Source organism: Dryobates pubescens, chromosome 35, assembly GCF_014839835.1.
Source record: "Dryobates pubescens isolate bDryPub1 chromosome 35, bDryPub1.pri, whole genome shotgun sequence".
NCBI lineage: Eukaryota > Metazoa > Chordata > Aves > Piciformes > Picidae > Dryobates > Dryobates pubescens.
The window spans coordinates 3,041,681-3,057,024 of NC_071646.1; the positions used below are offsets into that span (position 1 = coordinate 3,041,681).

The following is a 15,344-nucleotide window of genomic DNA, read 5'->3' on the forward strand; positions in this document are numbered from 1 at the left end:
ATGGCTGCTTAGCTGTGCTGTGCGACGCAGAGCGACGCAGGGCTGCTGGCAGAGCGGCTCCCGGCTCCCTCTGAGCAGTTAATTAGCTTTCTGTGCTGTGATGGTGTCGTCATGGTGAATCTACCCACTCCTCCAGATCAGAGAGGGGAGGACAGGGGGAAGCTGTAATTAGAGGGGAATCTCATTAAAAACTGCTTCATCTAATCAGGCTCCCCCACGCCCGGCAGGACAATTGGAGTTCAGCTGCCTCACAACGGTCCAAGCCAAACAACGTGCACAGCCTGACCCCACGTGAGGGATGGGGCTGCTCCAGCACCACTGCCTGCTTTGTCTGAGGTTCTGCTTGCCTGCTGGGATGAGAACACACAGAGGATTCCAGGCTCTCCCCCATTTTGCAAGGCAGTGTCTGCAGGTTGCCTGGATACACACTGGACACCACCTTCCTTCCAGGCTGGGTGGATGTTAAGCTCACTGTGAGCCAGCAGTGTGCAAGGAAGGCCAACAGCATTCTGGGGGGCAGTAAGAAGGCTGTGGTCAGTAGGTTGAGGGAGGTTCTTCTCCCTCTCTACTCTGCCCTGATGAGGCTATGTCTGCAGTTCTGGGCTCCCCAGCTCAAGAGAGATTGGGAACTGCTGGAGAGAGTCCAGTGGAGCTGCTGAGGGGCCTGGAGCATATCTGTGAGGAGGAAAGAGAGCCCTGGGGCAGTTGAGCCTGGAGAAGAGCAGCCCCAGAGGGGATCTGAGCAATGCTCAGCAAGAGCTGAAGGGTGGAAGTCACAAGGATGGGGCTGGGCTCTTCTCAGGGGTGCTGCACCATTCCAGGATGGATGCAGAATAAGCGCTGCCACATCCGAACGCCCACAGCTCCTGTATCAGAGAACCTCTCAAGTCATCTAGATGATAAATACACCTCCAGGGATCTTTACTCTCCCAGAAAGCTCCTCCTGGGAATCCTAAGCAAGGATCTGACAGGCAGAATCCCTCTGCACATCACACAGCTTCGCTCAGGTCCCCGTGCAGGCTGTGCCCACGCCTCTGCCAGCTGCTTCAGGGCATCTGGGTGCAGGGCACAGGCATGTACATGATGCACACAGATGTACACCACTTGCATCTGTTTTGAACTAAGCCCCAAGAAAACCTCTAAACCCCTGCAAATGTCAGCTGCCTGTTGACTCTGCTGGGTACAAAGCAAATTTGCTGTGGGAATCCCCAGGGGATGGCTGAGCAAGTTGCTCTGCAGGAAGGGTGTGCAGATCCTCACTGTGCTTGGCCAGGCAGAAGCCCAACCCTCACTCAGACCACCTCGAGGAGGCTGAGGTCCCCTGCAAGCAGTGGCTGAAGTGAAAAAGCAAGGCAAGCTGCTGGTGTGTGCAAGGAGGAGCTGTGTGTTTCCTAGAAATGCCACATTTTAGAATAGAATAGAATAGAATTAACCAGGCTGGAAAAGACCTTTGAGATCACTGAGTCCAACCTATCATCCAACACCATCTGATCAACTAAGCCATGGCACCAAGTGCCTCATCCCAAACATCTCCAGGGATGGTGTCTCCACCACCTCCCTGGGCAGCACATTTTCTTCAGATCAGCTGGGCTGGGGGCAGCTTCTGAGGGCTGCTGTAAATATTTGACTGTCACAGAATCCAGAATCCCAGCTGGAAGGGACCTCTGGACACCATCCAGTCCAACCCCCCTGCTAAAGGAGGGCACCCACAGCAGCTTGCCCAGGATCACAATGGCCAGGGGGGGTTGGAAGCTCTGCAGAGAAGGAGACTACAACCCCTCTGGGCAGCCTGCTCCAGGGCTCCAGTACCCTCACACCAAAGGAGTTTCTCCTCCTGTTCAGATGGAACCTCCTGGGCTCCACTTGGTGCCTGTTGCCCCTTGTCACACTGAGGAGGAGGCTTTGTGTGACAGAAGAGGGAATAGGAACCTTCAGGGGTTCCCAGGTGATGTTTTGCCGTGGCTGCAGGTTCATCTGCAGCAGGTACAGGGTGGTGCAGCCCCGAGGGCCAGGAGATGCATGGCAGGAGCTGCCCCCCCACAGCCCCTTACCCATGGAATTCACAGGTCTGGTTCCCCAGGAGCACGGACACGCGGCTGCCAGAGCCCAGGTAGTGCCCAGAGATGGTCACCATCGTCCCTCCTGACTCTGGACCACGGCTGGGGTTCAGGAAGCTCACTGCTGGAGTCTGGGGAAAGAAAAGGTGAAACTCATCACTCCAGAGGCAAATCCCATCAGCTCCAGCTGAACGTGGTGAGTGCTGTGGGGGCACAGCAGGTTTCCTGCTGCTGAGAGACTCATCCTGGGTGGTGAAACTCAGAATCACAGAATCATTAAGGCTGGAAAAGCTCTCTGAGATCACTGAGTCCAAGAGTCAACCCAACACCACCATGGCCACAGGTTTCTTGAACCCCTCCAGGGATGGGGCTCCACCACCTCCCCTGGGCAGCCTGTGCCCAGCCCTGACCACTCCTGCAGCAACGTTTTTCTTTCCTAATATGCAACCTAAACCACTCCTGGCACAACTTGAGGCCATTTCCTCTTCTCCTATCACTTGTTGCTTGGGAGAGGAGACCAACCCCCCCCTGGTTCCAACCCCCTTGCAGGGAGCTGTAGAGAGCTACCCAGCGTCTGGGTGTGCAATGCTGGCTGGTGTGTCCACAACGTTAGTGCATCAGTTGTGGAGCTGCTGCCCAGCGTTCCACTGCTGCTATGACTGCAGCAATGCCTTCAGCCTGCCTTGCTCCACACCAGCTATTTATCCCCCTTAATAGCTCTTGCAGAAAGCAGGTCCCTTTCTATTTGTTTTCAATCAGTGGTTATTACCAAAGTGTTGTGCTCACGCTTGCACATTACCCTCTCGGTGACTCTCATCTGCAAAGCCTGGCAGCCTCCCAGCTCCACTCCCCAGAGACCACCTGCATGGCAGCTCCATGTGTTTGTGCTGCTTTCTCTCCTCTTTTCACAATGCAGCACTCTTGGTTCCTGGGAGTGACAGCATTTGCTGAAGCAGCTTCAGAGAATCACGGAATTATTTTGGTGGGAAAAGACCTTTAAGACCATAGAAGGGTTTGGGTTGGAAGGGACCTCCAAAGGTCATCTAGTCCAACCCTCTCTGCAGTAAGCAGGGGCATCCTCAGGTTGCCCAGAGCCCTGCTGAGCCTCACTTTTTGAATAGCTCAAGATCATTGAGTCCAACCCTCTTGTGAAGAAGGGAAAGACAGAACTGAGAGCCCACCCTAGAGACCTGCAAAACCTCCCAAGGCTGGGGTGAGGCCAGCATCTGATGAGGACCTGAATGCTGAGTTAAGAGTTTTCCATCTCCAGCCCTTGATTTGGTGATAATTATGACAGATTTAGGGATCTGAAGTAGCTCCAAGGTTCCACCTCCCCAGATAAAAAGGGTGTAATTGAGGTGACAGCATTGCTCCAGCACGGTGTCAGGCACCAGATGAGCTCACTAAGGCATGAACCCTCCCAGGGTCACAGAGAGCTCTGCTGGAAGGTACCAATCAATTTTACTACTGACCTGAACAGCATCACCCAGCTGTAATGGAATTGGTGGTGGTGCTAAGGAGAAAAATAGAGGCCAGCTAACAAAAGGAAATGGTGTGCTGGAAGTCTGAGAGGCTGGAGAAAAAGAAGTGATGTAATCAGGGGAAGTGGTGGAGAGCAGCAGCAACAGGGCAAGGGAGGATAGCACTGCCCAGGCTGCTGCAAGGGACCCCTGCAAGGTTCATCTCCACAATTACCTTCTGCTGCCTCCTGGTTGTTATTTAACACAAAGCAAAGAGAACCTAGCAGCCCTCCAGCACCTGCAGGGTACTGCCATGGGCAGTGACACCTCCCACTAGCCCAAGTTCCTCAAGACCCCATCCAGCCTGGCCTTGAACACCTCCAGGGAAAACACATCCACAACTGCCCTGAGCAACCTGTTCCAGTGTCTTACCACCCTCACTGTCCAGAATTTCTTCCATTAACCAGTCTCAATCTCCCCTCCTCCAGCTCAAAGCCATTGCCTCTTGTCCTTCACTCCCAGCCCTTGTCAAAAGTCCCTCCCCAGCTCTCCTGCAGCCCCTTCAGGTACTGGAAGGTGGCTCTAAGGTCTCCCTGGAGCCTTCTCTTATGCAGGCTGAACAGCCCCAACTCTCCCAGCCTGTCCTCCAGCCCTGTGATCATCTTCATGACCTCCTCTGGACCTGCTCCAGCGGTTCCACATCCTTCCAGTGCTAGGGCCCCCAGAACTGGATGCAGTGCTCCAGGTGGGGCCAAAGTTAGGTTGTGGTTGGACTCAATGTCCTCAAGGCCTTTTCCAACCAGGAGATTCTATGACTGTGTGAAGCATCAGTGTGGGGATTGCCTGCTGGTGTTGACCCCATCCCACTTGACACATGCACCTGCAGAGCAAGGCTGTTCCAGCTTGCCCAGCTCCCAGGGTACTCACCACAAACATGTACTGCTGCGTGGACCTGGCTGTGAACTCCGGCTTGCACTCCCCGATGCACAGCAGCACTGGGCCGGAGCTGATGCCTGGAAGTGCCTGCCCCATTTCACAGACAATCCTGGAAGCACAAATGACTGCAGTCAGGCTTTGCCAGGAGGTGCCAGCAGTGCCTGCTGCTGCTCCTTTCTTTCCCCTTCCTCTGCCTTCTTCTGCTCCTTTTCCCCCTTCCTCTGCCTTTTCTCCTCCTTTCCCCCCTTCCTCTGCTTTTTTCTCCTCCTTTCCCCCCTTCCTCTGCTTTTTTCTCCTCCTTTCCCCCCTTCCTCTGCTTTTTTCTCCTCCTTTCCCCCCTTCCTCTGCTTTTTTCTCCTCCTTTTCCCCCTCTTTCCCCCCTCTCTTTTTTCTCCTCCTTTTTCCCTTTTCCCCCTTCTTTTCCCCCCTCTTCCCCCCACCTTTTTGCCCCCTCCATTTTCCCCCCTTCCTTTTTCTCCCCCTTTTTTTCCCCTCCTTTTCCCCCCTCTTTTTTCCTCCTCCTCCCCCAACCCCTCTTTTTTTTTCTCCTCCTTTCCCCCCCTCTTTTTTCTCCTCTTTTTTCCCCCTACTTTATTTTTTCTCCTGTTCTTCATTCTTCCCCCCCTCACCTCTTTCACATTGATATCTGCCTCTTTAGAGGAAGTTAATTACTGAGTCTATTTTTACCTCCTGTAGTAATTTAAAGGGGGAAAAGAAAAAAAAAATTAAAATAAAAAAAAAATCAAAACTAGACATAATTATTACATGCTGTAAACTCCAGAGCAGAGCACTAATGGCAATATATTAGCCAGTAGCAAAGTGAGAGCAAAGTCCTTAGAGTAACAGATGAGTTCATTAAGGGAAGAGCTCACGCTGCAGTCTCCCAGTTAATCAAAGCTGGGGAAGGCTGCTGTGCAGGATTCACTCAGCCCCATCACCAAACCAGCAGGGGCCTGGTGCAGGCTCCAAAGGAGGGCACAGCTTGAGCTGTAGCCAAGCTAAGACTTCCTCTAGGAAGGCCACAAAGGGACAGTGACCCAGCAACACAGAATCAGTCAGGGTTGGAAGGGACCACAAGGATCATCTAGTTCCAACCCCCCTGCCATGGGCAGGGACACCTCACACTAGATCAACCTGGACAGAACCTCGTCCAGCCTGGGCTTAAACACCTCCAGGGATGGGGCCTCAACCACCTCCCTGGACAACCCAGTCCAGGGCTTCACCACTCTCATGGGGAAGAACTTCCTCCTCACCTCCAGCCTGAATCTCCCCACCTCCAGCTTCATTCCATTCCCCCTAGTCCTATCACTCCCTGAGATCCTGAAAAGTCCCTCCCCAGCCTTCTTGTAGCCCTCTTCAGATACTGGAAGGCCACAATTAGGTCACCTCAGAGCCTTCTCCAGACTGAACAGCCCCAACTCCTTCAGCCTGTCCTTATAGGAGAGGTGCTCCAGCCCTCTGCTCATCCTCCTGGCCCTGCTCTGGACACCTTCCAGCACCTCCAGATGCCTCTTGTCATAGGAGCTCCAGAACTGGAGGCAGTACTCCAGGTGGGGTCTCCCCAGAGCTGAGCAGAGGGGAGAATCACCTCCCTTCCCCTGCTGGCCACACTTCTCTTGCTGCAGCCCAGGATCTGATTGGCCTTCTGGGCTGCAAGTGCACATTGAGAGTTCCTGGATGCATATGAGCTTGGATCAGCCTCCAGGATTCACAGCTGAGTAGTTGGGTGGCTTTTCCAAGCCTCACTCATCAAGGAGCAAAGAAATTTGTGGGTACAAGGAGCCTTCTGCTTACCTCTCCCATCACATCCGATTTGACTGTGACCCAACCCCTTTATCCCACCAGTATGACACCTGACTGGGCCTCCTGTGAGCTCAACCTTTACAGCAGTGTGGCTGCATGTCAGGGATCTCCCCTTGAGCTGGGACACCTCTCAAGGTGGCTCCTCAGAGCAGAGAGCCCTTGTACCAAAGGCAGATCTCAGGTAAGTGACCTGTGCCACACATATCCTTGTAGCAGGGCAACAGGGTCACAGATTGCATCGTGTTGGAAGGGACCCTCAAAAGTCATCTCTTCCAACCCCCCCTGCACTCAGCAGGGACACCTCCAACTAGTGCAGGTTGCTCAGGGCCCTATCAACTTTGATCCTGAATGCCTCCAGGGATGGAGCCTCCACCACATCTCTGGGCAACCAGTTCCAGTGCTTCACCACTCTCATTGTGAGTGATCCTAAATGATCCCAAATCATGGCCTATAAGCAACCTGCTCAGATTTAGAGCACTAGGAAGAAGCTCTTGAGGGTGCTGCAGCCCTGGAGCAGGCTGCCCAGGGAGGTTGTAGAGTCTCCTTCTCTGGAGACTTTCAGAACTCACCTGAATGTGTTTCTAGGGGATCCTGCTTTGGCTGGGTGGTTGCACTAAATGTTCTCCAGAGGTCCCCTCCAACCCCTACCATTCAGTGATCCTATGGTGGGGGGAACACCAAATACCCAACTATCGGCCAGTAAAGCAGCAGCCACCATCCAGCACCAGCCATGGGATAGAATAGAATAGAATAGAATAGAATAGAATAGAATAGAATAGAATAGAATAGAATAGAATAAACCAGGTTGGAAGAGACCTTCAAGATCATGGTGTCCAACCTATCATCCAACAGCACCTAATCAACTAAACCATGGCACCAAGCATCCTGTCAAGCCTCACCCTGAACACCCCCAGCGACAGAGACCTCACCACCTCCTCAGGCAGCCCATTCCAGTGGGCAATCACTCTCTCTGTGTAAAACTTCCTCCTAACCTCCAGCCTAAACCTCCCCTGATGCAGCCTGAGACTGTGTCCTCTTGTTCTGGTACTGGTTGCCTGGGAGAAGAGACCAACCCCCACCTGGCTACAACCTCCCTTCAGGTAGTTGTAGAGAGCAATAAGGTCACCCCTGAGTCTCCTCCTCTCCAGGCTCAGCAACCCCAGCTCCCTCAGCCTCTCCTGTGCTCCAAGCCCCTCACCAACCTTGTCACCCTTCTCTGGACATGCTCCAGCAAGTCAACCTCCTTCCTAAACTGAGGGGCCCAGAACTGGACGCAGTACTCAAGGTGCGATGGGGGCACAGGAGCCCTGCTACACCTGATCCCAGTTCCTGCTGAAAGCCAAATTCCCAGCAGGTTCCTTGTTAGAAAATGATGCATTCTGCAGAGCTGTAGGGTGCTGATTGCTGGGCTAAGTGGTCCTTTCACCAACATTAACCTAATTGCTGGCTGATAGATTGCATGGCTGGAGCATATGGTGAGTCATTACAGCCTTGGAATTCAGTCTGCCCACAGAACCCTGAAGAGGGTCCTTTTATCTGGCTTCATCTTGAAAAGGCAGCTCTCCTGCTAACTCTTGCTGTTATCTGCCCAGGGTAAATGTTTTAATGATGTTAACAAACTTTGAAAGCTCAAGAGCTGTAATTAGAGTCGTGATTAGAAAAATCAGGGTTCGGTGCCATCAAAAGGAGGAGGATTTTATCATCTTCTCTCCTTGATTTGGGAAAGGAAAAAAAAGAACCAAACCAAAAAGGAAGAAGAAAACAAAATGCTGCTCAGCAGAACAGCCCAAACCTCCAGCAGGGAGAGGACTGTGGGAGCCACTGCTGCAGTGACACAGAAGATGCTCTGCATGCCCACAGCACCCTTCACCAGTGATCCTGTGCTGCCCTGATCCCCACACCCACCCTGGCTCTTGGGAAGGGGAAAGGAATCTCAGTTCTGTCTTACAGGTCCACAGAATAGTTTGGGTTGGAAGGGATCTCAAAGATCATCCAGTTCTCCTCCCCTCCCGCTGGGGGTGGCCTGGGTCAGGCAGCAGAGATTCATAGAATGCTTTGGGTTGGAAGGGACATTAAAGATCATCCTGTTCCAGCCCCCCTGCCACGGGCAGGGACACCTCCCACCAGCCCAGGTTGCTCAAGGCCTCATCCAGCCTGGCCTTGAACACCTCCAGGGAGGGGGAAACCACAGCCTCCCTGGGCAACCTGTGCCAGGGTCTCCCCACCCTCACTGCAAAGAATTTCTTCCTTATCTCCAGCCTAAATCTCCCTCTCTTCCAGCTTCAATCCATTGCTCCTCATGCCTCTGCAAACACTCCATCCCATCCCTCCCGTACCCCCCCTTCAGGTACTGGAAGGCTGCTCTCTAAGGTCTCCCTGGAGCCTTCTCTTCTCCAGGCTGAACAGCCAGCAGAAGAAATGACCTGTGGAAGACTCTTCACCTCCAGACCCCTTCCTGCAGGGCTGCAAAGGGTGGTGAGATGGTGCTGTGTGTTCGATGGAGGGCTGGGTCAGCCCTGGGGACCTGTGGGGGGGATGTAGAGGGGGTGTCCATGAGGCCACTCACTGTTCAGCGACGACGTAGTGCTCGGGCAGGGGAGTGCACTGCACCCCAGCCACCTGCACCCCGTGGGCGATCTCCGAGAAGTCCAGGCCCAGGTTCACGCCGCGGATGGTCACCCTTGTCCCTCCTTCTGGGGGGCCTGACACTGTCAGGATCTGGAGGGAAACAAGAGACAGGAGAGTTGAGCTGGTGGCCCCACAGCCCTTCTGCTTCTCCAACCCCCATGGCTGCCTTGGAAATAGATTTTTGCTCTTTGCAGGCTGCTCAGGGAGGCTGAGTGCTGACAACCTCCACCTGGCCCTGCTGCCAAACCCAGGCCAGTGCCACCCAAACCCCGGGCAGTGCCACCTTCTCATGGCTCCTCTGGATGTCTTGGGAAAGGATGCTGAAATCCATCTGTGCTGTGCTCCAAGAGGGGACATCAAAGTCCTTGTGCTGGCCAAGAGAGTAGAGTAGAGTAGAGTAGAGTAGAGTAGAGTAGACTAGGTTGGAAAAGACCTCTGAGATCATCCAGTCCAACCTATCACCCAACACCATCTAATCAAGTAAACCATGGCACCAACTACCCCATCCAGTCTCCTCCTAAACACCTGCAGTGATGGTGACTCCACCACCTCCCTGGGCAGCACATCCCAATGGCCAATCTCTCTTTCTGGGAAGAACTTCTTCCTAACATCCAGCATAAACCTCCCCTGGCACAGCTTGAGACTGTGTCCTCTTGTTGTGGTGCTGCTTGCCTGGGAGAAGAGCCCAACCCCCACCTGGCTCCAACCTCCCTTCAGGTAGTTGTAGAGAGCAGAGGAGCTGCCACCCCCCCAGAAAGCCTTGCAGAAGGGCAAGAGAGACTATTTTGCATCTCCAGAAGATGTTAAGTCACCTTCTGGAAGCGGCCTGCTGCTTTGGAGAGCTTGAACTTCTGCCTGGGCTGCTTTGAGCGTTAATGCCACGTTTTATTAGGAATTTGGCACCTCAAATGACTTCAAAATGTTAAAGGGTGAGGTGTGGGCTTTAAAGCTGCCTGTTTATAGCCTGCCTCAGCCATAATCATCTCTGCTCCTCCAGCCTTTCGTTAAGGACAATATCCTCTTCAATTAGGACTATAAATTACAGCCATGGGCAGGCACCAAATTTGGCCCCCCAGCCTCTCCAGGAGTTGCTCTGACTCTGCCACTGGGGCTGCTGTTGCTCTTGGGTGAGTTACTAATCTCCCCTGGGCCCCAGCTGCTATTACTAAACAAACACAATCCATAAAAGTGCAATTTCATTAATTTAATGGAGAAATCCTCTTTATGCTTCTTTGTTCCACCCTTGTCTTTGGCAAAAGCCTTGGAGCTCTTCAAAAGCTCTTTCCCCCTCCCCCTTAGCATTTCTGGCTGGCTGGCTCCTTTCCTTTCACCTTGCTGTCCCTTCACTGGGTTAGGGAGGTGGCAAAAGAGCAGCCCCACCATCAGAGCATGACTCAACGACTTGCAGCACCGTGGGCTGAGTGCTTCTCAGGGCAAAGAAATGAAATAAGAGGATAAAAAGAGTGGCAAACTGGGTGGAAGAGGGGTGGGGTATGGTCAGGGCATGGTTCCCATAGCACCCCCCTGCATGTTCTAGTGCCACAGGGCACATCTGCCCCTTCCCACTCCACGCAAACCATCAGGAGCCCCCTGATCCCCAGCACTGCTGTGGGTTCACATTCCCCTCAGCACCTCTCTGCAGGTCAAGTCCCATCTGAAACCACCTTCACAGAATGGCTTAGGTTTGAAGGGACCTTAGAGATCATCTATTCCACCCCCCTGCCATGGGCAGGGACACCTCCCAACCAGCCCAGGTTGCTCAAGGCTTCATCCAACCTGGCCTTGAACACCTCCAAGGAGGAGACATCCACAGCCTCCCCTGGGCAACCTGTTCCAGTGTCTCCCCAGCCTCATACTGAAGAACTTTTCCCCTATGCTTCTATCTCTCCTTTTTGAGCTTTCCATCTCTGCTCCCTTGCTTCTCTCTCTCCTTTTTTAGTTGTCCCTTGCTTGTATCTCTCCATTTTTAGCTCTCCCTATGCTTATGTCTCTTCTTTTTTAGCTCTCCACCTCTGCTCCCTTGCTTATATCTTTCCATTTTCAGTTGTCCCTTGCTTGTATCTCTCCATTTTTAGCTCTCCCTTGCTTATTTCTCTCCATGTTCAGCTCTCCACCTCTGCTCCTGCTCAGGTGCTGCTGTTGAGCTTGGAGTTCATCCTGCTCCACGCACCCAGCAGAGCCACGAGCCTCCACAGACATCAACCCACCACCTCCATCCTCTCCATGCTCTCCCTTCTCCCTCCCTCCCCCCTTGGCCACATGATGGAGGTCTCTAATTTATTCACCACCCAGTGCCTGCTGTGCTGCAGTCCTCTGTAACTCACACCACACATCTTTGCCTTGCAGCACCCAACTCCTGCAAGCACCACGTTGCCCACGGTGAAGACACTGCAAACCCAAGCTGGACTGCATTACACCAAGTCCTCCAGCTCTGTCCTGGTTTCCTTTGCTAGCTGGGCATCACCTGGGCTCAACAATTCCCATACTTGACAGTTCCAAGTCTGGGACCTGTCCTTGCCTCCCTCCTGCCCGGTGCTGGGCGGGCTGCCACTGGCCCCATCAGCCCTATGGTAACAGAGGAAATGGACACCTCCTCTGGATCTGATCTCAGAAAATGCTTGCAAGCTGATGCCTGTTGAGGTAGCACTTCTCCCCTTGCAGTGGTGATGCAGCTTTAGAATCAGCCTGTGTGGAAAGCTGGCCTGGCAAGAAAGAACCCTGCTATCTTTCAGGGAGTGGTGGTTTAAGAAGGACATTGAGACACTTGAAGGTGTCCAGAGAAGGGCAATGAGGCTGGGGAAGGGTCTGGAGCACAGCCCTGGGAGGAGAGGCTGAGGGAGCTGGGGTTGCTTAGCCTGCAGAAGAGGAGGCTCAGGGGAGACCTTCTTGCTCTCTACAACTACCAGAAGGGAGGCTGTAGCCAGGTGGGGGTTGGTCTCTTCTCTCAAGCAACCAGCACCAGAACAAGAGGACACAGTCTCAAGCTGCACCAGGGGAAGTTTAGGCTGGAGGTGAGGAGAAAGTTCTTCCCAGAGAGAGTTGATAGCCATTGGGATGTGCTGCCCAGGGAGACAGTGGAGTCCCCATCCCTGGAGGGGTTCAAGAGGGGATTGGACATGGCACTTGGTGCCATGGTCTAGTAGTCCTGAGGTCTTGGGTGCCAGGTTGGACTTGATGATCCCTGAGGTCTTTTCCAACCTTATTGATTCTATGATTCCAAGTGTCCTGTGCAGCTCCAGACGCCGCCGGGATGCGGTTGCTGGAGCGCTGAACAGCTCCGGGCTCGGCCTCTCATCGCTCTTCAACACAGAGCGGCACAGTTTGCCACTCCCCGGCCGCACCACAAGCAGTGGGGAGCCCCAACTGGCCCTGACTAAACAAAGCCAGGCTCAGGCTGTATTTTGCAAATGTCCTGACCTGGAAAATCCCCAATATGGAGCTCTACTCGACCTAGATTTTAGTGGCCGCTAATTGAACAGTTTTGAAGTAACTGTGCCATGAAGCAGCCCCAGGGTTGGAACAGATGCAGTCAATTAATTACAGCTGGAGAGACTCAGTCAAAAATCCCAGAAAGAAGGGAAGATTTAAAGGTCCTGGTGCATGAAGGGCTGGTGACCCTTCCATGCAGCATCCCTGGGTCACCTCCTTGTGCTGCAGATGCAGGCAAGGCACGGCCAGCCAAGCCAGCCTAGGGCAGCTGTGGCCAGCCTGGTCTGTGCGCTTTAGATCCCAGTCTGGTGGTGCTGGGGAGCTGCAGGGCTGGCTGCAGTGACAGCTCACATGGCTGCTCTGAGGCAGACAGCATCAGGAAGAAGTGTTCCCCAGCTTCAATGGATAGAGTGCACTAGAGAGGTTCTGCTGCTCAGTGGAGGTTCTTCTGGTTCTTCCAGGTTGGATCTTGGCTTTGTGGGTGTTGTTGCCTCTTTTGGAGGTTGGAGTGAAGTGGGGCTGGGTCTCTTCTGCCCAGTATGAGGGGATAGACTGAGAGGAAATGGCCTGAAATGGTGCCAGGGGAGCTTTAAGTTGGAGGTGAGGAAAAATGTCTTTCCTGCAAGAGGGGTCAGGGATTGGAGCAGGCTGTCCAGGGAGGTGGTGGAGTCCCCATCCCTGGAGGTGGTCAAGAAACCTGAGGCTGTGGCACCTGGGGCCACGGTGGGGCTGGGTTGCTGGTTGGACTCAATGACCTTAAAGGTCATTTCCAACCAAGACAATGGAATGATTCTATGGCAAATGGCACAACCTCTGCCCTCTCCCTCAAGACGTCAGCCACCTTCATTCTCTCTATTTCCACCCCCCCCCTTTCCATCCTGCTCTAAGCTGGCTGCATCCCAGCTGATGAGCCCAGCAGGGAAGCAGCACATAAGCATTGTCATCCCTGCATGATCCCTCCTTGTCTCTGCCTTAGCTGATAGCACATTCAGAACCTAATTGTTATCTCAGCAGAGCAACTCCATTATTCAGCCTGACACTGCACACCCCCCTCCTGTCCCCCCCAGCCCTCTTCAGCTGTTTGTTGCACTGATGTTATATTAATGAGGGCTGCAAATAAATGAGCAGAGAGATCAGAGTGCTGCTTGTTGGGGAGAAAACTGATTCTTATTTATTTATTGCTAGGACCACAGAGTGTGGGGAAGTTTCATGGCATTGAAGGGACACTGCCACTGATAGCTGGGGCTCCCAGCCACAGGAAAGATCCCCTGCTGCTCCTTTGCTTCTGTGACTACATGGTCACAGGCATTGGAGTGGCTGAGGGAGCTGGGGTGGTTTAGTCTGGAGAAGAGAAGGCTGAGAGGAGACCTCATTGCTCTCTACAACTCCCTGCAACAAGATTGAAGCCAGCTGTTGGTCTCTTCTCTCAAGGAACAAGTGATAGGACAAGAGGGATTGGCCTCAAGTTGCACCAGGGGAGGTTTAGGTTGGACATCAGGAAGAAATTCCTTCCTGCAAGAGTGGTCAGGCATTGGAACAGGCTGCCCAGGGACGTGGTGGAGTGGAGTCACCATCCCTGAGCAAGGTGGTGCTCAGGACCTCATCCAACCTGGCCATGAACACCTCCAGGGAGGGAACAACCACAACCTCCCTGGGCAACCTCTTCCAGTGTCTCCCTACCCTCACTGTCAAGAACTTCTTTGTAGTATCTCTAATATCATGTCCACATCCACCCAGGGCAATCTCCTGAGACTCAAATATCCCCTGGCAGGGCACCCTGCTTTGAGGACTGAGACACAGACCTGAGGATGGAGACAGGAGGTCTGTAACAGCACAGCTCTGCTCTTTCCTCCTTGGCCAGAGCCCAGGAGGGTTGCTTTCAAGCTGGACAGTGATAAAACACTTGTTGGCAGCCAGGAGAGCCAGCCTGGAAGCGTGCAGATGTGAGTCACTTGGTGGCTGGAGCAGAGGGCTTTTTTTTTCCCCCACCCCTTTCTCTGCTTAGCTCATGGAGGGATAAATGAATACATCCAGGAGTTTTTCAGTGTTACAACTGTCTGAATGGTTTGTGGTGGAGGAAAATCTCAGGCAGAGGCTGTTTTGCTTCTTGCAGCTTGTAGCATAAGCTTGTACAAGCAGAAGAGCCCTCAGATAAGAAAAGGCTGGGTTCTGATTACTGCCAGGAGAAGGTGAATACCCAAGCAAGCCTTTAAGGCTCATTTTATCTCTCTGTAAAGATAGCTATGACTTGCCAAACAAACACACAAGAACCCAGACAAGGAAAGGACAGGCTCTCAACATTGCTTAGGGCTTCCACATCTCTGCACAGTCAGCACCACCACCACCTCTGCTCCTCAAGCAGCCTCCACACTGCAGTTTACAAGACACTGGACAAGAGAATTATCTACTTATCCAAGGTGTAATGTGGCTGGGAAGAAGGTCTAAGAAAGAAACATCAAAGGCTCAGACAGGGTGGATGGAGCTTCCTCAGCCACATCCTCCTCCAGTCAGCCCCAGCCCTCATACAGCACCTCCAGTTTCCTTCCCTCCACCACAAAGCCTCCTGGGGAGGTTGCTCTGAGCATGAGGCAGTTTGATTAGGCCAAGTCTAGAAACTAACCTGAGTTAGGAGGAGACTTCTACATGTACTGGGGGGGTCCTTATTCCTGCTCTGTCGTGAGCCTCAGAGCAAGAGGCTGCTTCAATCCAACACATTGCTTACACCCACACCCTCCACCTGCTGCAGCAGGGACACATGCTCAGGGCAAAGGAGGCTTTTCTTGGGGGGAGTTAATTGAGAAGCCCAACTTTTCTTTGGTTCCCACCTGATAAGAGTGTGGGTTAGCACGTTAACAGCACATTAATAGCAACGTTAACAGCCTGAGTGCAGTTCCACTGCTGGGGGGGGTGGGGGGTGTGGGGGAAAGCAAGCAGCTCCTGGGAGACATTTTGCATCCCTCAGTGGTCTGAAGAGAAACACCAGAAGCATCAACTAGAGACTAATTAGCTCCCTGGTTTAATTAGCATTCTT

General features: G+C 53.1%; 1 protein-coding gene across 1 annotated transcript in view; it reads right to left on the reverse strand.

Annotated features, from left to right (window-relative positions):
- PLXNA2 (plexin A2) overlaps window positions 1-15,344 on the reverse strand; it is a 208,286-nt gene that overhangs the window by 36,938 nt on the left and 156,004 nt on the right. The window contains exons 13-15 of the mRNA XM_054176319.1: window positions 8,823-8,974; window positions 4,445-4,562; window positions 2,052-2,188 (exon numbers count right to left, since the gene is read on the reverse strand). Coding sequence (XP_054032294.1) covers window positions 2,052-2,188; window positions 4,445-4,562; window positions 8,823-8,974 — 407 coding nt within the window. The remainder of the gene's footprint in view (window positions 1-2,051; window positions 2,189-4,444; window positions 4,563-8,822; window positions 8,975-15,344) is intronic.